Genomic DNA, 26,326 nt, shown 5'->3' with positions numbered 1-26,326 from the left:
GTCCTTGACGACCCTCCAAAAAAGGGACACAAAAAGGGCAAAGACAGAAATGGAAGCATTCAAGGATGCAGCAAAGAGTAGCCGTTCCTTGCTTAAGCCATAAAGCGAGGCAGGATGAATAAATATCCTGCAACGGTGGGGCATAAAAAGGGTTTTCGGTCCTACTTCTCTCCTCCAGACTGCAGATTGATAAATGTGGGACACCGAAAAGCAAAGTGAAAAATCAAATCAGCAGAGCTGAATGTGTCTGTCCCCCCTAATGAGCTGCTGATTGAACATATCAGTGAGGAAACATGTAGTCATTAGTCCCTGTGCTCCAAAGATGCATTGAATAGAAACTTTAGCGGAAAGGGGGAAAAAGGGAAGCATAATTACAATAGAGGAGACGAGGGAAGCTGTGAAGCATCAGATTAAGCATTAATGGTCCCAATTACTGTTTCCACAGGTCTGCTGGTCTTACAGGTGTTGTTGTTAGGGAGAAACTGTACTGGAACGGGTGAGACGGCTTCCCATATACTCACTGAGAGCAACTGGTTTAGAACTGAGTTTTATTTGTGATTTTACGCTGTTGTTGTCCACATTATAGATTTATAGAGAATCTTGCGTCTGTCTAATGTTTGGTTTGTTCGTGATGGTGGGAAGGAACCCAGAAAAATCTAGGAGGGGCCTACAACAGAACCCTGCTGAACTCCGTACCAAGTGATCTAGCACTGGAAATTCGGTTAAATTTATCACATTAGCTTGTTTCAGACAGCGATAGAAATCGGGTTGAAACTGTGATTGACTGGAAGTGAAGAACAGACCTTTTCCTTTAAACTGGGAAGACTGGTGACGGTGAGCTGTGGACGCTCACAGGGAAAAGCGCATCAGAAAAGAAACCCTAAGGCATCTTTTCGAGCATCTTGGTTGTGAACGTCAATGCAGACGTAACCATGGAGTAATTAAGAATAATTAACCACAAAAGTCCAAGACGAAATGCAATCTTGACTCATTTCTGTGGAGCATCACGTCTTATATTGACACCAGAGTTCAACATGGTGCCACAGCTCAATGTGGGATGACATCACCGCCTCCGGTGGCGTGCGAGTATGTGTAGCTCCGTGTCAGATGATCAGAGACAGGTTGGCTAATGAGCTCTCGGTGCTCTGCTCTCACCGGTAAGGTCAGACAGGCGTTTCCTCAGCCGGGATCATCCCATTCCTCCACGCCCGCAACCCCCCCCCACCCTCAACCTCCCCTCCTTTTGCTCTCTTCCAACACGCGCCGAGCCTGATGAGAGTGGCTGAACAGGCCCATCATGTCACTGTGCTGGAGCCCGGAGAGGGAAAGAAATCAAGCTGTCACCGCACAGCAATGCAGAGGGAGAAGAGGCGTCGGCAGCCTCCTGCTCTCTCTGGTGGAGATCATTAAAGCAGGTGCCAAGGCCAGGAGATAGATCACACATGAGCTCACAATGCCACAAAACATGATTAGAAGTTGTTACCTGGGTGGTACACCAAGATCCCCATGCATGTAACATATAAATGAAAAATTTAAAAAAGAAAAAGCCATTCCAGCTTTATTTAGCGAGATGTGCACCGTCGAAATTGCAGGTGGAGGACGCTTGCACATGCAAATGTCAGTTATTCTACAATCAGTTAGCCTCTGAGATGCTAATGAAAAATTAATGACTAAAAGAAATGGGCCCACGAGCTGCTGTGCTTTTTTGGTGATTAGAATCAATTAAGAGTAAAGTGCAGGACGCGGCAATGGGATTTTTATTTATTCTCAGATACAGCGTGGGAGTGTGTGTTGGCTCTTTTTGCTGGGTTGTAAATGTTGACCAGAGAATACTGGCGGCTACGAGGGACTGTGGCGCTCATGCTTCGTGCGGCGTTTGCCAACTGAGCAATTCAGCATCCGCGCAAGCGTCAGTCTGCCATTTCACCAGCGTTTGAAGGCTGAACGCTTGCTCGCTACTTCACTGTAGCATTTAGCTCCGTGCCCTCTGTGAGCTGCTACGACGTCAGATTAAGGGTGAAATAACACATTTATGACTGCAGCCACTGTCCAGTACCTGTACCTCCCTCTGTCCTCCAGTGTTTGGGCTAAATGAGAAAATTTGTTGGGTTTTTCCATTTGCGTGAAGTGACTTGTGCAATAAATTGTGTTTTCAAGTCTTCCGAATGACTGTGGAGCTATATGATTTTATGTTGTGAATGAGTAGCTGGCAGGCCTGACACATCTTGAGTGTGTGTGTGTGTGTGTGTGTGTGTGTGTGTGTGTGTGTAATGGGAACAGCTGGCTGAGGGAATGAGTACAGAGGGAGAGGTGATGGATGCGAGTGGAGCTCCTGTGACAGATGAGCTAACAGGTGTTCACCACAACCCTCAGAGAGATGCTATTTATGAGCCGGAAAAGACAGCCAGACGCAAAGCACATGACGCCGCCGGCCTGCTTCAGCGCTTAAACACATCATGTACATCAGCAGAACTTTATCCAACGCAGCAGGACTATCTCAGGCTTTAGTTTGCTCCAAACAGAAGCAGCTTAAACAGTATCTATCCTGTTACAGTAACAGTAGCAGCTCAAATTAGTATCTAAGTGAATGTAGAATAATTCCCTCATATCTCATATATGCGTTTCACGAAAAGGAAGAAAAAGAGCATTTTTCTTAAATAAATGCACTTTTTTATTGTTCAGCAAATGCAAAACAATTACGAAGACGTTGATTTATGCCCTAATTACCATTTTCCCTGTGCACTGAAGGCACTTTCACAAGTTATTTGTTGGCAGCAGAGGGTGGGAAACATACTTTTTTGTGTTACTGGTCTAGGATCTGTTTCCTGGGAAATAAATGGTGGTAAAATATAGCTGGACATCAGTGTTTCAGTGGGAAAACTCAGTGTGTAGAAACGCAGAAGACAGATTGTCCTGCAGCACTGGTCAATACCAGAAATGTCATGATTTTATTCTGGCGGGGCAGAGGTGTCATCTCGGGATGGGACTGATTTAAGCACAAAATGTGGGTAATATTTCAAAATGAATGGTATGCCTGGTGTGGAGGAGGAGAATGTTGCTTTATTCAAGGTGTTCACGGTTATTTCAGTGATTTAGGACAATTACATTATAAAAAAAAAAAAAAAAAAAAAAAAAACACCCACAAATTGTAAATTTAATAAACATTTTCACACTTTTTCAATTTTTTCCCTGTGGTCAACCTTCTTCACGTTGTACTCTATCAGCTGGGGAATTTTAAAGTGGCAAATCTTTGCAGGTACCAACTGCTGTGTCCTCAACCACAGAAATAAAACATGAAATCTTAAAATACATGCCCTTCCCCTTTACCTTCACTGAGGGAGGAGGGATAGACGGGGGGACTCTACACTTGGGCGAAGGCTTGTTTGAGGTCTCGTAGTAACACTGACGCCATGACGCTCTTCTCTGTGTTGACGGTGAGTGCAGCTGTGGCCTCCTTCAGCTCCAGCGACACCAGGACCAGGGCTCTGCTGCTGATGGTCTGTGCAGCAAACCTGCAGAGGAGAGCAGAGCGAGCGTCGGCTACACGGCTTATGATAGATTTGGAATAGTAAAAGGAAATAGGCTATCAAGCACGGACAGAAAGTTACTGTATCTGTTACCTTAAAGATATTCAAAAATCACAAGTGAAGCTTCTCACCTCCTGTAATTAGCTTGAAATACTGAGCAAGAGGAAGAAAACGAGCTGATGTGAGTGGACGTTTAGAGAGGAGATCAACAGACAGTTAGTTCATCATCACAGCTGACTAGTGGGTCATTAAGGTGCAGACACGCCCTTCATGCCAGTCAAACAGAATTTGGATCTTTTTTATAGACTGTGGGTGTCTATGAGCGACTGGGGGCCTCTGGACCAACATGATGGACGTCCCATCCCACCCACTCCCTCTGGACCACCGAGAGAATTCTCAGGCCACCGTTTCCTTGGATACCATCCCGGTAGACAGGGGCAAAATCTGGGCACACATGGTCCCCATTGAGAGCGCTAACAAGAGGCAGCCAGGGGCTATGACCCAGGGTGACCCCCTTTGAGGGGCGACAGGGCCGAGCCGAGCGCTTTTCCTGCTCCCCTCTGGACCTCTGGATCTCTCGGTCTCCTGTGGCCAACTCCCAGCCATCTGCCTCCATTTAGCACTACATTTGTGCAACAAAGACCCCCCGTGGCAGCGCGCTTAGACCTGACAAACAGCTTACAATGAGCCCCACTTAGGCCTGACTAAAGCCTGTGAAGAGCCCCTGCAGGACGGCCTCTGGACGGGCTCTGTCACACAGAGCCCCCCCCACCCCCCAATGCCTGACACCTCTACAGCATGAGCGACTAGCACGTTCACCAATTAGCGCGCACATGTTAAAGACAGGGACATGGAGTTGGGGGGGGCACACAATAAAGCACTGCTGGCTCACAAACCCGGCGTGTCTGGGTGCGTCTCTGGGGAGCTGCTAAATTACCATCAACAGAGGAGAGGGAGTTTATCAGGGAGCTCTCAGGGAGAAGATAGAGAGTGCTCCTCAGGCTTAATTAAAATATTAGCCACTTTAGCAGGAAGCCATTCAAGAGCAGGATTGATTTCTATCACATCTTTAAATAATACAGGGATTGGAACTTAATCCACTCCTCCCCCCAAATTCTGTGATTCAGTAAGTTCAATTCATCAGAAATCCTTGAAGAAAGGGGCAACAAAAACAGTCCTAATAATCTGTGAATATCTTGGCTCACTCTGTTTCTCTTCAGTGCAGACTGGTGCAAACACAAACAGGAGTGCTTGTCCTTCTGCCGCCCTAAGGCTCGGTAGCCCGAGGTGTCTACGTGGTCCCTGCGGCTTTGCTAATGGATTTAGGATATAAATCTATCATTTACACAGCCAGTTAACACTACCCCGAGGCTGCTTTCATTGTGTCTCTGGAGACGCTGCTTTTAACTGCCAGAAGAAACAAAGAGTTGTTGGATTTTTGTGTGTGAAGTGTGTTGTTATTTGATATTGTCAGTGTGGTGTTTTTGGTTGTGTTGAGGTGAAAAGAGCAGATTTTTATTTAAACCCAACACATCAGAGCATTTATTCCAAGATTACAGACAAACGGGCCTTAAACGGGTCATTGGTATTCTCCTGCACTCCTCACATATTGGGCTAAACACTGGATTAATTGCAGCGTGTGGAAAGCAAAGCAAAGCATAACCCCTGGACTTGGAGCAGGCGGATTGGCATCGATCGGCTGGGCCGCGGCTAAGCATCACTCTCCAATTATCTGTGATTCTCCTCAGTGCGGAGCGCCTGTGTGTGCCATCTGCCTCCACTCCGCCCTGCTGCTGCAGACACAGGGTGGGTCTTCACCTTTAACACTCGCCCTCGCCAGAGAACCACTAAAGAGCCAGCAACCAAAGGGGTTAACCCGCAGCGAGCTATTGGCATCTTCGTGTATTTTCAATATCATTCCGCCATCTGGAATCTGGTTAAAACGACGTTGGTGCAGCCGGAGTTTCAGATTAGAATAAGAAAAAGAATAAACCTGAGCACCGCTGCGCTGAACATCTCTGCTTTATCCCTTTTCTACTGACCAGGTGGACAAGTGGGGGGGGGCGTCCTTCAACTGAGTGGTCAGTAAGGCCAGACTGGAGGCGTCCACATGTGCTCAGACTCGAACCAGGCAGATGGCCAAAGCTATTAGCCCCAATTAGAACTGGGAACCCTCCATGCAGAGCTGGCCCATACCAACATTCTGCAGAGCTGCTCTCTATGGGCAGTCAGACGCCAAGTGTGTGAGAGGACAAACACACACCAACAGAGGAGCGCAGGAGAACAATATAGAATGGATTTAAACATGCAAATGTGGCGGTAAACAAATCTGTGATGCTCAACGTATCAGCTGCCGTCAGCTAAAGCAATGCGCAATGGGAAAATGTATCGTTCAATTAGCGGGGGTTAAAATGCTTTTTTTTTTTTTTTTAAATGACATTTTATACGGGAGCAGAAAATTCAAAAACTTCACAAAAATGAGGGGGAAAAAAAAAGTATTCGAAGAAACCTAATTTAATTATATCAAAAAGCAGAGAGAAAACACAGCTTATAAATCACTTGATTTTTTTTTCTCCTTTGGGGGGGGCACAGAGGGATTGGCAATGCATGCAAAATTCGATCAAATTTGCTTTCAAACGGACTGAAAAATAGACCACATTTATTCCATTCCGCCTGTTTAGACATAAACAAGAACAGCGTTTTCTACATTTGCTTTCCTGCTTGATTTATTGCCATCCTCCTTTCCAGCAATCAATTTGTGTGTTTCACAGGCAGCACCCCCCCCCCCTCCCTCCGGCTCCATGAGCTGTTTGGGAAAAGCAGTGCTGCGCCCTGCTGATAAACACAGGGAGTGCAGCGGCGTGATGATTCCTACCACAAGTGAGACAAGCTCAACTCTCGGGCTAAATATGCCAATCAAATGTCTGTAATCGACTCTGTGATTTCTTTGTGTGACCTCAGAGTCACCGCTGACCTCCCCAGAGATGCAGAGACCTGGACGGAGGCCACATCTCAAGCTGCACGTATTGACAAATGACCTCCACGGTTACCTCTGAGGATCTAATCCAATCGATCACCCGAGTATTGACACGTGGATGTCACAAAAAAGACAAATGCTCTGTTAATAACTTGACTTAAAACAACTATTACGATGAACAGTTTAGCACAACCAGTTTGCTTTGAGTCTCCAATGGGATCCAGACTGGGACCCTTAAAATAAAGGCTGTGGACAAACCGCATCTTAATGTGAGTTAGAGTAAAAAGTCTGGGGGAATGTTATTTAAAACCACGATGACCAACCTCACAGCCATCTATTACAAAGACCAGTGTTGCTAACTGGCCAACCTGGAGGCCACCTTCCAGACAGCAGGGCTGAAGTTAGTTTGATGTAGAGACAACATTGATTTCCACTCAGTCTTTTGGCTCTTTGTGCCCTTGCACGGCTCTTATTGCCCTTTGCTTTTTGTCCATCTCCAATATTTCCCCACTTATTTTGTTTCCATCCACAAACCGATGATGAGCGACACGACAAGGGGAGGAGTGGAGGCGTTCGCACAGGAGCCAGCTGAGACAGACGAGACGAGCAGGTGGTGGAAATGACGGCAAGGAGGTGAGGCAGAGGGAAGGAAAGAGAGACAGACTCGGCCGCAGAGAGGAGGAGAAACAAAAGACAGAGAAGGAGGGAGAGAGAGAGAGAGAGAGAGAGCGAGAGGGAGGCGTAATTATCCATCAGGTGTTCGGGAGTGCGTGACAGAATAGGAAGCTCATTAGCACACTCTGTGTACACCAATTACAAAGCCAAGCTTCTTAGGGCATTCCCCCAGAGTGTGTGTGTGTCTGTGTGTGTGTTGTGTGAGTTGTGTGTGTGTGAGACAGAGTCTGCTGGGAACACACATACATCAACATATTCATATTTTAATCTCCATTACAAGCATGCATATTCCTGCAGAAGTTTACCAATGTGATTTGAAACTTTAATAACTTTCTGCAGTTTCTTCTATGCGAGTTAACATTTTTATCGTATATTTGAAATGGGTATTTTTTTTATTTTTAACTATTAGAAGAAGCAACAAAGTTGAAGAGCATAAATATACACATTAAAAGAGGTCTTAAATGGCAGACTCACCTGTGAATGTTGCTCTGGCTGCACGGAACAACCCCTACGTTGGCCACGGCCAGCACCTGCTTTCTGATGGCCTGGCTGGAGGTGTTTGCTGTTGCCATGGTGACGGTCGCAGAGGTCTCGTTCATGCCCAGGAGTTTACCTGAGGGGATGCGAAATGAAACCGGCCATCAGTCGAATAAATCTTGTAAACAAAAAGCAGAACTAAAAGAGGATTTATGAGGAACATGGAATAAAAACCTGCTGGTGAACCACTAATTGACTTTTCACTCAATGGGCATAAAACAGCACTTTGTTAGAAAGGTCCAGCGAAGCCAACTATTCTACTCCGTTCAATTCTTTCTTTTATCTAGAGTGTAAGTCGCATCCATCAGTGCTCAAACCACAGAAAATTCTAATTAATTAATCACAAAGTAGCATTTAGTGGCAGCTTAAAAGCACTGATGGCTTAGATACGAGGATGCTCTCAGCTACTCAATAGCTGCAGCTCTGCAGGTGTGTGTGAGGGGTTTGGAACATTTATGTAGCAAATACCATGAAGTGGCCGAAGTGCTTTAGAAGGGGGAAGCCCTGTCCCTTTACAACAATGGAGGTCATTAATATAGCTTTAAAAAAAAATACTGCAACGGTAGTGGGAAAAAACAACTAATGTAAATATAGTTAACGAGATAATGAGAAGAAACCACAGCTCAGAATAGAAACAGCAGCTTTGAGGTCGTATAAATACTCTCAGCATTAGTTATCAGGATCAGACTTCAGAAAACACACATTTATTAACATCAAGCGCACAATTTTGGAATCAATTATGTTGCGTTTGTGTTCAGTTAAGCCTTACCCTAACAAGCCATCGATAACTACAATAAAACACACTCGTCTACATAATATTTGATATTATTTTGATATTATTATTTAAGGATTGCATTAAACCTTGACTTCAAATTAAGAACCACAGATAATAAATACAGATCTTTGTTTCAGGACACAAATTGGCTAAATGTAACTGTTAGCGTGACGGTGATGGTGTCTGCTGCCTGTTGCCGACCTTGCTCCTTGCAGAAGTCCTGTTCTGACATTGTTCGAGGCATTAGAAGCTCTCCCACAGCCGGCTGGATGGACACACTGAACTGGTCTTCCTTAGTGCTGAGGAGTGGAGAATCACAACGTTAACAGGTGTTAGCGCCAACATGTTGTTGTTGTTAGCTCAGAATAGAGCCGAATCGTCTCAGCCCTTCATACAGAAAAGGGGACAAAGTGATAGGAGGACATGTGCGTTCACGTTTCTGCTTTGTTGAAGGATGAAATGTTTCTCCTCTCATTGTCTTGTACGTCACGCACGGTGAATGGCAATTCGGGCAGGATTGATCCCCCCCCCCCATCCTCAACAGATTTCCTGATAAGAGTATTGATTGGCGGAGCAGCAGTGCCGATGGCATTCAGCAGGTTGATTTGGCTGGGGCTGATCACTGAAGGAATAACTGTTATTCAAGTGATCTGAGATCAATTGTGCCTCATGTCTCCCTTCAGGTTGGACGGAAAAAGGAAGATAACAAAAAAAAAGGAAAATGGATAATAATAAAGTCTGTATACGAGACACTTGAGAACAAGACGTAGAAGTGAAGGTCTTAGGAGGAAAAAAGCACCCGGTTTGATGTCAGGTTGTCTTACCACAACTGGAAGTTGGCCGCTTGTGTCGAGTCGCTGAAGTCAATACCCATGGAAACCATCACTGAGGCCTCTGGCTCCAGCCGTTCTGCACATGGGAGGAGGGAGGAGGCGAAAAGAAAGGAGTGAGTGACAAGGGCACAGTGTGCAATGTAGGGAAGAATAAAGCGGAGGGAGAGAGCAGCAGCAGAGTGGAACAGACAGGCATCCGCACCACTTGTGTTTTCTACTTCACAAAGCAAGGCCACCGTGTGTGAGAAATCTATCTTTCAATCTCATTCCACACACCTCGAGCCTCGGGCCCCCCAAAAAAAGAGGAACATATGCAGGGCTAGCATATTTCTAAGCTGTAGAGCTTGTCAAAGGAAGCGTCGGCATCAGAGATCCAGACAAAGAGGGCAAAATGGGATTTGGACAGAGATGAGTAGAGTCAAAAACTGCTGCGGAGTCTGGACAACTGAAAGGGAGGTTTAAAGAGGAGGAGATGAACAGACAGAAACATGCTCCACATTTCCCCAGATGGCATGTGTTGCTCTCTGTATGGTGCAGTGTTTTTCCCTTGCTCAACTCTTTGTGCAGAAAGACTCCAGAGAGAAACCAGAACCATTACGGACTCTGATCTCAGGTCCGATTATGAGCCAGCTATAAATAAATCCATGCTGCTAGAAACATTTATATGCCTATTCTTTGTTTACCAGCCGTCTGAAACCAAGGATTACTTTATGTTTTGTTATTTTATTTTAGGAGCATTACAACCTGTCCATTTTACATTCTCCTGCACAACAAGGCAGCACTTCATAAAGCTCTCATCCTCCACAGCCAACAAAACCCAGCACCAACCACCTGCTCACAGTGGCCGAGCTCAATCGATCTAAATTACCCACCGTTTGGCTGCACGAGTTCCTTCAATGCCCGATCAATCCCCTGCAATTGACATTTTTAACACGCTTGACTGCACAGCCCCTCTCCTGGCGTACGCATATTTGTGTGCATGACAAAGAAAATGCATAGCCAGAAATGTGGAGATGGCATTTCTTTGTGTGCATCCTGGCAGTATTATTGAGCAGGGATTAGCAGAAATGGTAGGCGCCGTTTCCAGGTTATGGGGAACGAGACGGAACATTTAGAATGCAGAAGGAAGCTGTCATAAACGACTCAAGTGCCCTAAAGTGGAGCATTGAAAATGCAAATGAGCATTTAAAAGTTAAGATATCGCCTTGGTTTTATGAAGAGGAATGATTTATTTAAGGGATTAACCAATGGCTGGAGCTCTTTAGTGAGTAGGCTGGGAATTATTTTACACATGTGGCGCTTAAACTGACCAATAGTGTTAAAGCAGTGGATGCTGAGACTGGCTGGACTTGTTTCTCCTATATGGATCTTCTCCAGGCAGTGGTCCGAGTTGTTGCTGAGTATGACTTGCACGGCCACCATGCTGGGCTGGTACAAACAGGGCTGCCGTGGGAACTGGTACTTGGCTGACAGACCTTTTCCTGTCATGTGGTGAAGCAGCTCATGGGTCGTCATGGGGCCGAATGATGGAGTGGTGACCTGGAAAAACAAGACATTGATAAAATCTAAACATGAACAGATTCGGCAATTTGGATTATGAGTGAAACGAGCAGCAGCGTAAAGGCGACTGATCGGTGAGTGGAGGAGGAGGTAGACTCTTCCAGGGACACCTTGTGCATTACAGTGCGACTCCACCCGCATAAAAGCAACAGAGCAATTCAAGAAGGACCCATCTTTGCACGGCGCCTAATCAGGAGGCAGAATGCGGCGTCCCTGATGATAACACACCTTTCATTAACTCTGTAGGATAAACAAGAACGCATTTAAGAAATGTCCTCAATCAATCTAGAAAAGCAGAAATGGGTTGGAAGCCCAGTCGGGCTGAATAAAAACAAGCTCTAATGAATAGAAACACAAGTGCCTCATGGGCCAAACCTGCCTTTCACAGGCCTTAAGAGAAGAGCGCTTACTTTCGCTGAGGCAGGAAATCTCATTATGTCCGAGAGGTATAGAAAAGAAAGCAGCTCTGTGACTGTAGATCCTTTGTAAAGGCTAAAAATTAACATCTTTTTACTTGGATGAATGTGTTTACACTTCCTGCCTTTTGTTGACTGATTTTACACTGGCAACTGTCACCTCCCACACAGTGTTGCACAATTTACAACAGAAACCTGAGAATATTCACTTAGCAGGTATAATCTGTTTGCAGCGGCTGCACTGTATTTATAATCAACACGAACTAATAAAACACATCACAAAAGTCTTGACAGCTTTAAGTACTTTCTTCAATCTTCGACAAGAGTCAAAGAGGTCTGTCGGTCTTGATTGGCAGCGCTAATTATTTCAAAACATCGGAGAGGACGTGGACTTTTCACACCCTCTTTCCGGTGTAGTACACGACTGTGCTCACACTTATGCAAAAGGAAACACAGAAAAGAACGTGTGAGTTTAAAAAGCGGGAAAAAAATAAGTTATTTATCACCTCGAAGTTACCACAGCAAATTTAACTTTCAGCTAAAGTTGTGAGAGTCAAAGAGGAAAGCAAAATTATATGTGAACTAATTAAGCTAACCGAATGCAGCTAATAATAAGCAACGCAACGGCTGGTGCCGCCCACTGTGGTTGGACGCTGCTTTAGTGATGTGCTGTGCTGTGCTTGTGCTGCCACTCAAATGAGAAATGTTGGAGACAGCTTCTGACTCGTCGTGCAGGCTGTGAGAGGGTGAAGAATCGTTTTGACATACAAAAAGAGCAGCGCGGATGAGTTTCAATGCGCTCACGTCTGAGGGCGAGAAGCTGCCCTCTGGCAGCAACACGTGAACAAATCTGAAACATTGTCAAGCATCTTGCACGCTATCGTGTTGTGTAGTCACATTAGTGGAAGTGAGCTAACTCCTGGGGCTGAAATTATGGGAAAATGTGCAGAAAGTGGAATTCAGAAGTCTGCTGTGAAATAAGAAAACACATTTATGGAATAAGCCACGGCTGGCCGAACCAGATTTAGAAGATACTGCCTGGTTACGGCGCCATTTTTCAGTCAGAGTAGCCATGTCTCTTGTAAAGGAGGTCAAACAAACATTTGTCACTCTGCCGTATTGCTGCGGCGCCCTCACGCCGCCCGTCACGCCACCGTCAGTGTGCAAATTTATCGGGCCACTTTTGGACGTGTCAGAGCAGTCCGTGTCGATAAAGCAGGCCATAATGTTTGCCACCCCATCACAACAGAGATTTACCTCCCTGACAGACACATCCAGCTTCAAGGTCCTGTCTGCCGCCTCGCTGAAAGCAGGCGCCGCCGTCGGCGGGGACAAACAGTGACGGGACAGCGCTTCAAACTGCTTATTATCACCAATTTGACACAGTGGACAGTTAAAGCCTGACACCAGTGCCCCTCCGCTTCTCCACCCATTGTTGCCCTGTTACAGAGCACAAGCCCATAACACCTGAGGTGTAAATAAGAGAAGAAGAGCGATGTAACCTTGACTCCTCTGTCAGTCTCCCTTTGTTTTGCTTTTTTTTTTTGGCTCTCATTCGCCATCGTGGACAGTTAGGCGGCAGGTGACAATGAGGAAAAAAGTTGATTGAGGGGCTCTATTATGCATCAACTTAAAGGAAGCTGCTGTGATGGATGACACAGACACCAGTCACCTTCAGAGCCCGGACGCCACGCTCCCAGCATCCTCTCTGGCAAATGACCTGAAAATCCTGCTGACATATTCAAAGAGGGCTGAGCGAGGCTGGGTAGCCTTACAGCGTGTGCAAAAGGGGGCCAATTTAAAAGAAAGCAGTGGGGGGGGGGGGTTTGCAGTAACATGCGAGCATATATTGAAAATCTATTTCTTTATTTCGGATGGCGGCTGCTTCCAAACAGAAGGGACGAGATTTTCATTACGCTCGACAAAAGTTGAGAGGATTAAAGTAAGAGACATGTGTTTGATTTTAGAGCATAATTGTTGCCCTCATTTGAGGAGATGACAATTAATTGCGGGACGTTACAAAGACCTTGACTGCAAATTGAATTAAAGAAATGTTACTACTACAGCCCTTTTAAACCACTTTAATTTAACAAGAAGCCTCCCCAGCACAGACAGACAGGGGTTCCTTCATTAATGCCAATTTGTTCGTGGATTAGATATTCTAAAATGATTAATTCTGAAATTTTCCATTAAAGAAAATTAGTGATAATACAGAATTGTTATTCACCAAATATTGTCCTTCGTCTTACTCCAGTATCATTAAAGGGCAAAGAGTTTCTTTATATTTGCATTAGGTTAAATAAGGCACAATTATTGATTTTCATCAGCCAAATATAAAAAACAATATAAGAAAAACCACTTAGTATTAAAACCTCGCTTGATATATGTGTTGCTTACCAATTAACACATTAACAATTCAAGGAAAGGTAATAAATACAAGCTATCAGCTTGTAAATATCATTACTTTGCTTGTGGGTGGAATATATTATGAACGCTGCTGACACACAGGAATTGTTTACAAAAAGATTAAAAATGTAACCAAAATATGGAAAATACTTTTGGCATTATCATTAACTGTGAGAGCGTAGTAAATATTCTGTATCCTCTCGATGTACTGAAATGAGCAAACTGCATATTTGTACTGTAATTGATTTATAATATGATGTGTTTGTGTTTACAGAAATAATATAATGAAAGGCAAAACCCCAAATTTGCCTGTTTTCCTGACTGAAAACACAGATTTAACACAGAAGTCATTAAAAAATACACAATGTGATGAGGACTGAGGGTAGCGCCGGCACACGTGCACGCAGGCACAGGAGAAATGCAGCGACATTAAGACATTTCCCAAAACTGTACCTTTGTGGCAGCAGCTGCCCCCCCCTTGCTGATTTTAGTGTGGACATTTATTCCTATTTAAGAGGCAATCTCTGCCGTTTGAGTGGCAGCAGGAGCTGGGGAGGGCAGGGGGCTGCTATATTCATGGCACTCAGGGGTCCTTCTGCTGATTCATAATTAGACCTGAACCCAGAGCTCCCACTACGGGGAGGTCAAATGGGTGAGGAGGGAGATGAGGGAGAAGGAGGGGGCGAGCCGGCGCCCGCCTGATGGACACCAAATGAACAAATTATGATGGCCCCCTCTGGGTGTGATGGGGTCAAACGCCCCGCGCCCCGCCGCTGACAGTTCAATTTCCCCCCAACGCAGCCCCATTCGCTGACTGCTAATTGTGAATGAAAAGTTATCTGCCTCAGCCACCTCGGTGCGCGCACGGACAGCGGACGGAAGAGGTGCGGGGGAGGGTGGGGGGGAGCTTTAAGAGGCATTTGTGAGAGATCCTAATGTCAAAATGTTATTAGAGAGAGCTGCTGCATGCAGAAACTGAGGAGAGGAGGAGGAGACAGGAGGGGAGGGGGGGTCAAAGACAGTGACCAGGGTTAATCTAAATGCCTTTGATAACCATGCAGTAATTCTCTAAAAGGGCCCGAGCGCTCAGCTGAGACAGTCTTGCTGCCTCCGTGGGAAGATTGCTGAGAAATAGAAATGACACTAAGGCCAGAGTGTGTGTGTGTATGTATGTGTGTGTCTGCCTCTCATTGCACGGGAAGGGGGGGCGAGTGTGAATAAAGGTGAGGTTATTTACCCTTGTCTATGAATCCTGGCGCTCATCATGTATTTATGCATAGAATTGACTCTAAAATCAGATGTTGAAAAAAGTTCCTCATTCTAATCTGCATTTCTATTGTCCATTACTCCACGGCCTTCACCTGAGGAGGAGAAAGTGACTTACAAGTCTCGTGTAGCATAAACGGCATCCTGAGCACAGCTGTCAATCAAACAGAGTGACAGTTGCGTAGGCCCGAAGCGCAGAATCAGGATACACACACACACACACACACACACACACACACACACACACACACACACACACACACACACACACACACAACAACGCTCACAGTATCAGAGACGAAAAGAGTGGATACGATTGTTTACCTGCAGCCATTAGACAGATCCTTACAATTATGGTAAAGTAATTCATATATTTTAGCACTGAAAGACTCTGGGCATCCCGAGCTCAACAATAAGCTCGGACAACAGGCTATTGCATTGGAAGCTACTCGTATCAACAGCAGGAGGCAAGATGATTAAATTATTCTGATAAATTACGCAATTATCCATTTACATTCCTGAAGCTCACTTGCTGTCTAGGATATTAATCTTATTTCTTAATAAAATACATTATTTGTAATGGGTAGACTGTTTGTGCCCTCCAGTTGAAGCACCTTGCACACTGATAAATGCACGCTGTAAAAAACAAAATAAAAACTTTTTATGGCACAAAAAAAATTGATCAGACTGATCAATTAATTTAATGAGAATTAATTAAGATTGACTCCAAAAAACTGATCACTGCAAAGACAAAATATGTAAATGCTGAAAAAAAAAAAAAAGATTGCCGATTGTGAATAATAACAGGAGCGATAACACAAAATAGACACGGCAAACAACCAAAACTACAAAAACGGCCTGGCAGTTTCTCCCCGGGGGGGGGGCAAGACAGAAAATACACCACGAGGAGAGAAAGGAGCCGTCACACTAAGAAAGGTCACCCATCAGATATACACAACGCAGAGACACGAGGGACACAAAACCTGACAGGGAGCGATGGAAGGTGACAGACAGGAGGAGAGAGATATGAGAGGGAGAAAGAGGGAGGCCGGAGTTCCAGATGAGACGCAGAAATAGAGTTCAAGGGTGCGAAAGAGCAAAAGACAGCCGGGTGAGGAAGACAGACTATAAGAGATACAGGAAACAGGCAGAGCAGTCGCACTGTCCTGACTGGTTATAAATATAAGAAGGCAGGAAAGGTCAATAGATGGCGTCTTAGGCAGAAATGTTCCACGAGGGAGAGAGGTTCATTTCAACTCGCCTTGCGCTCCTGTCAGCGTCGGCCAGACAAAAACTATTGATTCTCAACACACGGAGGAGGAAATGTCATACGTGTTCCTGCTGCAGACACAAACCTGCATGGTGGTGGAGACGTTGGACATAGAGAGGCCCTCGAGGTCGGAGAACAGGCTGGAAGAGATGGCTGATGGCTGAGAGTTCGCTGGTGTGGGAGAAACTACAAAGATGCAAAGAAACATTTTAGGATCATGAATGCAACAATGTCTTTGTTTTGTTTGTGTCGCTGAATGACAGCGCTGTATTTATTATCGTAGCGCTCTCAGGCTAAACTGGCAGCTACATCTTTTATGAAACTTAAGCGTATTACATAATTTAGCGAGGTTGCTCCGTCAGTAGAGATCAGACTTCGCGTTCAGAGGAAGAGAACATTTATGTGGAGACTCTTGGCTGTGTCTCTATTTATGAGACTCTTTAAGAGTCATGGATCATGGATTTGAGGCAGTGACAACGGTTGGCATGAGCAAGAGTTTCAGCCTCTTAACTCAAGCAGAAATCCGACATAAACAACCAAATGCAGATTTTATTTTCCCATTTAGTCAAGGAATTAGACTCACAGTCATCCAGATCCAGCAAGGATACTTCCTTCTTGGGCTTCACCTGGGCCTGAAACACCATGATGACAATGAGCCAAGGCAAAAACAGCAATGAACAAATATTTTTAGCTGTGCCATTTCAGATGAAGGCATGAATTCAGCAGAGCAGATCTTGAGACGCAAGGAAAAAAAACCCTCCAGGATAAATGAAGATCTTCTGATTCTGAAACACCAAGATGGGACGTGTTGATTTGGAATGGAAAAACAACACTCAGGCTTGATTAAACGATGGCTTCTCTCCAGCTTGCAACAAAAAACATATTAAAACACACTTTTGCTTCACCACTGTAACCATCCCAGACCCTGTTTGCTTTCACTTAAGGAATCATCAAATATCCACTCGGGATAATTGAGGCGGAAAAGATAGAAAGAAAACAACAGGAGGGCCCGATGAACGATAGCGAAGTCACACAACCGAGTTGGAAATTGTATCTTGTCACATCTTCTCCTGCCAACACTTGATGGTGGTAATAGAGTCAGAAAACCTGTTAGTAAATGGAGGTCTGGAAGGTAGCAACAGAGATGCATAATTCATGGCGCGGGCGCAAATTACAAACTGTACGCAATGAGAATTACATAGAGCCGAAAAGAAAAGAGAGGGCAGCATACTGTGTTGTGTACCGGTGACAGTGAGACGTTGAGGCCTGAAAAGCACTTCTATGGACAAATTTAGGCGGATAATTAGATAATATGATGTTCCATCTGTCTGTACTGAAAATGTGGTTGCTCATCAAACGCCTTCAATGTGAACGTAAAGATGAGTTTAGATTAGGATACAAGTCAAGTGACTAGACTGAACGATTACGGCTCACCTTGGGATTGGGCTTTGCCTCGTTTTTCTTCTTCTGTGGTGGGTCTGAATCAGATTCCTCTTCAGAGTCCGTCTCTGAGCTGGAGGAGCTTTCGGGTGAAGAACTGCTGGCTTTGCTCTCGGGTCCGTTACCGTTTTCATCCGAATCACTGTAACACATAAAAAGAGGAGGTGTTATCCACACTTCTGTCCTGGTCATGACCCACAATCGGCCCATTTCTGTGTCACTAATTCACTCAGAGATCTCCATCCTTCTTCCACTTGCCGTGTCCCTCCTCACTTTGCGCTGATAATATAATGAGTGTTTACTCTGACTGGGATTTTCAGCTGTTAAATTAATGAGGGTGAATTGTGACGGTAACTGGCTTTTTAACTGGGGCGATGATGAAAAGCCAGTATTAATTTGGCTTACAGATTTCATTTGTGTGAACAGGAAAAAGTGATATAAATCACTGCGGGCCTGATTAGGCCCTGCCTAAAACGACTGGGCAATAATGAGGGCATTATGCTGTGTTTGTTGTGGAAGCACTGGGGTGAGCCGCTTTAATTACCGTGTGTATGTGTGTGCGTGCATGTTAGTGTGTGTTTGAGCACTGGGGTGAGTTGCTCTAATTATACTCTCTAATGGAGAGAACAGGGTCAGCCACTGGCCTGTCACACAGTAAAATCAGGTACATTCACTCCCAGTTTGTGTGTCTGTGAGGCAATGAGGCAGAGTGCACAAGAAACTAAATTTGCCAGAGTGCGAGGGACTATACGTGAGCATATTTAGTAGTAATGACTCAAATCTCATTCGGTGGTAACACCAGTCTGCTAAATGACCAATCAGAAGTCATTATCCATTAGCCATGTAAATGTGGATTACGCTACAGGAGGAAAATTCTTTGATTAGCCTGGTAATGATAATCTTGACTCTTGAATCTTAATGGAACCCCCACTAATGATATTCCACTGAGAGAGAGCGAGAGAGACTTCGACTGCATTGTCTCCTCTATCAACAGCTGGTGTTATTTTTAGTTTTGTCTAAAAGCGTCGGCTTCATTATTTAACTGGTGTACTGTCACAGTAACTAGAACACTGAAAAAACACTAAACGGAGTTAATGGGCCCAATGCTGTAATTAAGCTGTGAACACGGCAACAGAAGAAGGATGGATGACGAATAACCAGGAATCCCGTGAAAACAACAAATACCGAGGCACTAAAAATAGATCTTCTAAATTGCTGAGGTCTTGATTTTGCTTTGCCTCTCAATGAGAAGGGGGGGAATCTCTCACTGTTGTTTTAGAACAAGCCCGTAGAAGTTAAACTCTCTTAAACCAGTCAGCAAGCCAACATTGTCCACATAAAACATAAATCCAACAAGAATTTTTCTGACAATCTTCCACCAAAGGGAGAAAATTGGCTCGAAACTTTGCCGTTTTGATAATAAAAACACGACTCGATCATGAGCAGAACCGTTATGCCAGTCACATGTAGATGTTCTGATTAACTGTCCATGCAGGGCAGTGAAATTCCATAATTTGTCCAGGTAAACAGCGTGGTTTTCACTCCGCCACCTGTCACGAATCATTTGTTGGAGAAAATTCAACCCTGAAAACAAAGTCAAAATATAAATTGTGGCAGGGGCTCCAGCTTGCAGTGGGAAAAGTGTTCAGGCTCTACTCAGGCGTAATGAAGGCACAGCCACAACGTGTTGGAATAAATCTCATCTCCTCCCTCATTTAGAAGAGAATGTAATTAATTATTTTTCACCGAAGCTTTTAGAACCATTTTTCATTGCTCACACTTTGTTTTGGAAGAGGCATGTCATCTTCTTTTATTTTATTTTCAAGGCACTCAAACACGTATTTGACAAAGTTACCGGTGCTAAGTAAAGGACAAATTAGTAGAATTCTATTTTTTCCCCATTAGACATACTGGATTAGGTAAAAGTGTTTAAAAAGGAAGTTAAAACTGAAGTAAAAGGGGAGAGTTGCCAACAGATGGGGTGTCAGAACGTTGATAAAAATGGCTGAAGTCATGAACAGATGGAGGCTTGCACTTATTGATGCGGCAAAGCACTGATCACATTGTTGTTGACTTCCACTCTGGCGCCTCTCGCAAACACGCAGCTGTCTAATTAACCAAGTGAGGAAGAGAGAAAGCGAAAGAAACAAGCAAACATCTGGACCCGGCACTCTTCCTGGGAAGAAAAATGAAGGCCTAAGAGTTTCAGAGACAGGTGCCTTCGCTGTACCTGTCAGCCGCATTCAGCTGGGTTTTTGTCATCTGGCTCTTCTTCTTTGTCTTCTTCTTCACTTTTTGTTTCGATTCAGATTCACTGAAGCTCTTTTCAGAGGAACTGGACATATTTCCAGAATCACTGGAGGACTTTTCTGAACCGTCACTGCTCTCCTCCTCCTCGCTGCTGCTGCTTGATTCTGCACAAACACGCCCACAGAAAGCACCACATCAGAATTGAATTAGAATCCTTCCTGTGTGTAGATATTTTAAAGCTTAAAAAATGTACCGCTGCTGCTGCTCTCGCTGCCACTGCCACTGCTGTCCGACCTTTCTTCTTTCTCATCCTCTTCGTCAGAGTAGAATTTGTCCTGAGATTTGGATTTTTTGGTCTTTCCAACCAAAGGTGCCCATTCCTTCACCTACAGAGATACAGAGGAGTGAGCTGAGAATTTAACTTCATAAAAAGGAAAATATTTTTTTTTAAAAAGGTCTTCGGTTTAACTTGTAATTCACAATAATTAGTTTTATATTTACAATTTAAACACATTTTTAATGCTCAAAACAGAAAATGTTGGTAACAGAAAGAGGCATTCTAAAAAAATCCTGATAAAGGATTAGGAAAGTTCTAGTGTTTATTAAAACGATACAGGCAATGATTAATTTAAAATCATGGCTGCCAAGTACTTTGTTTTCAACTAAAGTCAACTGAAGGTAATGTCATTTTCTGCTTAATATCTTGTCAAAATAATAGCTGATTAAATCTCCAGTAAATAGCCAATCAACTACCGGTAAGTGTTGGAGCTCTATAAACCATGACAGACAAAGATTATGCATCTCGCACCACAGCAGGAGAGTGTGACATTATGTTTACAGGGATGAGAAAATGTTTTAGGAGGAGTCCTTACTGGCTCGATGACCTCCACGTTCCTCACAGATGGGTCAGGAGCAACAGTTGGCCAGTCTGAGAGCTCCTGGTATCCGGTGGCTTTACTGTTGAGGCTGTGGGAGAGGCTGCCCAGCTGGAAACGGTCTCGATCTGAGAGGAGACATTGGAACGAGAGGGGAAATAAATCACGGAAAAGGGAAAAAAAGCAGCGAGTGCACAAAAGCAGGAGGCACCAGTGGAAGGGGGGAGAAGAGTAGAAAACCAAGGTTATTTTTCTTTCATTTCCACACTAAATATCATCCCTTGTTTATACACTGCATTTGCCTCAGAGCTTTTTCACCATCTTCAAATTAAGAGCCGCTCAAAATTAATAAGAACGTTAGCTTAAGTCCCAGTTTTTCTTTAGTACTGTAGATTAGATGTAACTTGAGCAAAGATAATCGGTGTCGTTGTCTTGGGAGGCATGCTCTAGATGCTACGTTTTGCTGGAATGGAGGGGGGGAATTAACTTGTGAATATTAAGAATGACGGGTGGTTAAAGCTTTCCAAAAACATCCAGTAAGTGCAAACTGCCTCTGAATTTTAATAATGCACATATCCGTCCCTTTTCTGAAGGTGGGAGAGAGAAGAGACGGCAAAATGAGGGAGATTTCCCCCCCCCCCCCCCGAGTGTCTGAAAAAGGTTAGCATTAGCTCAACTATTTACCCATATCATTAGGCCAAGGTAAAGGGGTCCAACCTGACTGCCCTTCAGAGAGACAGACGCACCAGAATAATATAACCACCGCATGAACGAGCCACTTGGAAGAAGAGGATCTAATCTCAGCCTATGAACTCATTTAGAGACGCTAATATGTTTGAAAATATGGATAATAGGTTGACATTAAAAATGTATGAGATACCTTTGAAGGTAGACTCGAGCACAGGAGCTGGTTTGGGTGCCAGCAGGATGCGTCGCGCATACTTGTTGAGGGCGCCGCTCTTCTCGTTAGGCACAATCAGCTGTCTTATGAAGCGTGTTCGATCTCTGATGTCATAGCTTTGGTCATACTTGCCCAGGTTCAGGATGTACTGCGTCAATAGTTTTGTCTGTACCACAGAAAAGGAGAAGGAGAAATCTAGCCTTTAATGCACCAGGTTTTGATGGTTGGATTCTACACTAAACCGCGTGCTCTGTATTTAAAGCATCTTTACATCAAGCAGAACATTGAACAAAAACATACGTGGGCATATAAATCATATACAACAAATTAAACGGAGAAACGGAAATTGTTATGGGCCGAAATCGCCTTTATGTGTTTCTCATTCCATCCGTGAGAGTGGGCTCATGAACCCAGTTAAGAGACAAAAATTGCCCCATATAACCAAATAGACCAATGAGCACAGAGTTGCACACGGAGACGCTTCATTACCACTGGCCGGTCACATGAACATCTCTGTATTTAAACTGAGCATTTCACTCTGAGCTCCATAGGTTTAACCAATAACAGAGTACAAAAAAAATGATTCCGATTTTTAAATATTTATCATCTTGACGCTAATTTGACATCCATTTCATTCAACTCTTGCCTCTGTGAGTTATTTTGTACCTGCTTGGAGTTGGTCAGGTAGAGTTTTGCTGCTAGATTGACCGTTTGCAGCTTCACAATATCTTCCTCTGCTGTGAAAGTCTTCGCCATCTTACGAAGAACATCAGGGGCGATTTTTGGCACCCTCTCGCAGTACTCCCCCATCAGCCACAGGATACTGGCTCGAGCCATGGGAACCTGCAATTTTCGTCCGGAAACAAAATGGTTGCATGGATATTTATATATAATTGCAATCTTATGTTGATATGAAGGAGTGTGAATTAAGAGTGGAGAAAGAAATTGTGAAGCATACAGTGATGTTATCAAAGAGCTTGGCCATGTGCTTGATGATCTCACTGTGCTGGGAGGGTTGAGTCTGAAGCAGCTTCTTAATCACCACCACGCTCTCAGCCACCACAGTCTCTGCAAAAACATGTTCAGCCCAAACACAATTAGGCTGCACTGGTGCAGGAAACACTGGAACTATCTACGGTCCAAAAAGCTGGATCTACCATCTCTGTTGGAGAGCAGCAGCACCAGACCGTTGAGGCAAGTGTCCGTCACCTCAGAGATGTTGGTGGCGCACCTGCCGATGGCCTGAATGGTGGCTGCTGCAAAGGCCTTGTCCTGACTCTTCACATATGTCTGAAATCCAGAACAATAAACACACAATAAAAGGGGAATTTTAAAGTAAAGGGATCTCATCAATGCAGATGATAACTAACTGCAATCATGAAACAAACCTGAAATTCCCTCAGAATAATGGAGATGTTTGTTTCGCTGGCCAGGTTGGTCAGGATTTCCAGCTACCACCATGAGGAAAGATGAGAAATCATTCTTAAGCTTTATTTTATGAGCTCAGAATTCCCTGTTGAGGTAGCTGATGCACAAAACCCGTTACCTTCAAGGTTTTAATGTGTGTGGCGTCTGTTGATCTCACATAAAAGCTCTTCATGAAGGGCTCAAACATCCCCTGTTTGTTTAGAAATTGCGTTAAGAAAAATCTCAGTTCATGTCACTTAAACTGCTCATCCACCGAAGTGGAGACTCACCTTCCTCTGAATGGACATTGTGGCTATGTTCTGAAGCACGATGTACTGCACCTCTCTGTGTTACGGAGACAGAGACAACACTGAGATTCAGCTCTTTAGGAGAGGCAACAGACTTTATGTGTTCTCGGTATTACCTGTGGCTTCTCAGGAGTCGCACCAGTGACTTAGAGACAACGTTGACTTCATGCTTTGGGGCCAAATGCCAGTAGAGCTGAGCGACGGCCAGAACCACCTTGGAAAATCCGCAACAAAAGACCAAACTAAAGTTTCATTCCTTCACACGCATCAGTACAGAGGCGCTGACATTAGACCGTCAAAGCAATATTTCAGCGGTGGCTCTAAATAGCTGGTGGATGTGTGTCTGTCATTGTTGGCTGAAAGAAAGTGGTCCAGGCATCTATGAAGATGGAGGATGTCACTCTGTTGTCTGGAGGAAAAGGCACAGCATGGCACATTTTAATCAACGCTTTCATTGGGGGGGATTTTTCCTCCTGCTGCCGCACACTGACAGAGACCTTGAGTCTCCTGGATGATGGAGATCTGCACTCACCCTCTTGTTTACTCATCTCGGGACGTGCAATGTGACAGGTACACGTGCGTGTGTGCGCGTTCTCTGTCCACGTTATATATGTACAGGAGCGTTATATAATACAGAGAGTGTGCACTCTGCACTAAATTACGTGCAGCTTTAGTGTTCAAGCTGAGACACAAGCACCTTGAAACTTTAATCAATGTTTATGCCTCTACTCTCATACGTTGTTAAGAATAAGTGTCAATCATCTTTATTTCAGACGTGCATTGACTCGATGCGAGTGTCAGTCTGACTCACAGCTGTATTCCTGCTCTGCAGCAGAGGTTTGGTGTTCCTGAGCAACAGTCGGTGGTCTGGATCCATGATGTAGGGCTTGTTCTGGGCCTGTTCTTTTTTGTCCTCCGAGTCAGACTCGTAGAAAGTCTTGTCATCGTTCTCCTCGGGCACAGCACCCTGAAACAATTTACAGAACAAAGGTTAACCATCTACTTGATGCAAAGTGGTAAATGCAGTCAGATGCCCTTTTATTACTTGGCTACAAAAAATGTTTTTTATTTTTTTTTTAATTACTGTGCAAGATTATTTCCACACTAAGACGTTGCACACCTCCTTCCAAGGACTGGTGAACTGCGTTCTGGCGTAGCGGGTCAGCATGGAGATGATGACCACCTGTCCCCACTCCTCCACGTCCACTAACAGGTTACAGAGTTTTCTGTAGTTCTTGTGGATTAGGTCGATGCGGTCTGGACACACTTCCTCGAACGCCATGACCACGCTGCCGGCCACCAGCTGCAGAGCACAATGAGAGAATGGACCTGAGAGTCTCAACTAGCTCTCTGGACTTGAACTGCAAGCCGAACAGAGGTGGCACAGATATATTAGAGTTGTGCTCAGTGATATTGATCAGTGGCTAAATAAAAATGCTGCAGAACTGTAATATATGTGTATACACACATATATCTATATACATTCCTCCTCCGTTACCGATTGTATTTGAATCTTGAAATCAAATTCTAATTGTGTTGTGGCAGATCTTGTTATATTCACAAATTCTGTAACACACAGACAGGAAAAAAGATCAACTGCTGCACTTATAATATAACAAAATAGCAAATTTGCAATTACATCAAAATAATAGACACATTTCGGTCTAAAAAAAAATCCTTTCTCTAATAAAAAGTACATTTTATTTTCAATCATTAATTTGAAATGGAGGAAGCAGCAGTTGGTGGAGTCAATGACGTTCTTACAGAACATGGGGGGGAAAAAACAAAAACTGTTGGCTGTGCGCCCACCACCAGCACGCCCCCCACCACCAGCACGCCCCCCCCCTCCTCACATCCATTCCACTGCCTGCTGAGTGACTGTGAGGCTGAGTGAGAAACACGGTGATGTATTAATATGCAAACAGCATTATCACGGGCAGGCGAGGGCGGAGAAGAAGAAGGGAAAGGGAGAAGAATCTGGTCTTGCCAATTAAAGTGTTCTGGCCCCTGGTGGCCCTGTGGGAAACCGGTGCATTTACCCATCAGCACTGTCATGAGCCTGCATTGATTGATCGCGCGCACGCACGTGTGTGCGCGTATTGCCGACTTATGTGGGATCTTACCTTGGGATTTGAGGGACATGACCATTTGTGAGTGGGGCAAAAATTTTATTTTTAAACACCTACGCGTAGGTGCATGTTTAAGATTAGAGCGTGTAAGAGGATGAGTAACCTCATACAGTGATGATAATACAGTAATATCAGACACCAATGCTTGGGAACACAGTTGTAAACAGACGTTGATAAAATTCTCTTGCTGCTGTAGCTAGCAAATATAACAGTGTGTTCTAGACAGCGAGACACTATAAGAGTGTAAATAGAGATGCTAAGATCTTATTAAGTAATTAAAATCATTGTGATATTCTGCAATTTTAAAAAGCTCTTTAATGCATATTTTCACAAACCTTAAGTGCTGAAAAACAAACTACGCATTAGGGGAAAAAAACACTTCTCTTTCTTGAAGTTTCTGTCCTCATTTAATCCAAAAATAAACATGAAGTAAATGTTTACTGTAGAATATAACAAAATATTGTAATGGAGGTTTGAGCGCGTCTGAGTCAACATATGCTGTTATAGATCAATCTGTTCCACAGCGGTGTGTATTTTCAGGGCAGGCTGCTGTGTTTTTTTGGCATCGCTCCCCCTCGGTGCTTTTCCTCAGCCTTTTGTCTCTAAGGCTATTACAAGCAGATCTGTTCCTGTGGCTCCTGCTGCAAGGGTTTTGTGCATTCGCTACCAACTTCCCCCATTAGACACAGCTCCAAGGTAAACTACATGCACCATCAACAAATCTGACACCCCAATCTATGGAGTTCATACACCTCCCTCCCCTTCCTCCACCAT

The 26,326-nt window shown here is 44.3% G+C and overlaps 1 protein-coding gene across 2 annotated transcripts in view; it reads right to left on the bottom strand.

Moving 5' to 3' along the window:
• Positions 1 to 2,647: 2,647 nt before the first annotated feature.
• Positions 2,648 to 26,326, bottom strand: part of ap3b1a (adaptor related protein complex 3 subunit beta 1a) — a 31,604-nt gene continuing 7,925 nt past the window's right edge. For both annotated transcript variants that reach the window (XM_003965383.3, XM_011604710.2), the window contains exons 7-27: positions 24,544 to 24,726; positions 24,235 to 24,390; positions 23,540 to 23,637; positions 23,406 to 23,460; positions 23,255 to 23,326; positions 23,097 to 23,159; positions 22,866 to 22,998; positions 22,667 to 22,776; positions 22,375 to 22,551; positions 21,688 to 21,874; positions 20,805 to 20,935; positions 20,186 to 20,318; positions 19,913 to 20,096; positions 17,677 to 17,824; positions 16,826 to 16,874; positions 16,328 to 16,428; positions 10,635 to 10,863; positions 9,316 to 9,400; positions 8,693 to 8,790; positions 7,654 to 7,792; positions 2,648 to 3,512 (exon numbers count right to left, since the gene is read on the bottom strand). In XM_003965383.3, the coding sequence (XP_003965432.2) occupies positions 3,362 to 3,512; positions 7,654 to 7,792; positions 8,693 to 8,790; positions 9,316 to 9,400; positions 10,635 to 10,863; positions 16,328 to 16,428; positions 16,826 to 16,874; positions 17,677 to 17,824; positions 19,913 to 20,096; positions 20,186 to 20,318; positions 20,805 to 20,935; positions 21,688 to 21,874; positions 22,375 to 22,551; positions 22,667 to 22,776; positions 22,866 to 22,998; positions 23,097 to 23,159; positions 23,255 to 23,326; positions 23,406 to 23,460; positions 23,540 to 23,637; positions 24,235 to 24,390; positions 24,544 to 24,726 (2,682 nt within the window). In that variant the 3' untranslated portion in view covers positions 2,648 to 3,361. The remainder of the gene's footprint in view (positions 3,513 to 7,653; positions 7,793 to 8,692; positions 8,791 to 9,315; positions 9,401 to 10,634; positions 10,864 to 16,327; positions 16,429 to 16,825; positions 16,875 to 17,676; positions 17,825 to 19,912; positions 20,097 to 20,185; positions 20,319 to 20,804; positions 20,936 to 21,687; positions 21,875 to 22,374; positions 22,552 to 22,666; positions 22,777 to 22,865; positions 22,999 to 23,096; positions 23,160 to 23,254; positions 23,327 to 23,405; positions 23,461 to 23,539; positions 23,638 to 24,234; positions 24,391 to 24,543; positions 24,727 to 26,326) is intronic.

Source organism: Takifugu rubripes, chromosome 6 (genome assembly GCF_901000725.2).
Source record: "Takifugu rubripes chromosome 6, fTakRub1.2, whole genome shotgun sequence".
NCBI classification, from domain to species: Eukaryota; Metazoa; Chordata; class Actinopteri; order Tetraodontiformes; family Tetraodontidae; genus Takifugu; species Takifugu rubripes.
Note: the sequence above shows the minus strand (reverse complement) of the source record. Positions and strands in the feature narration are given on the sequence as shown.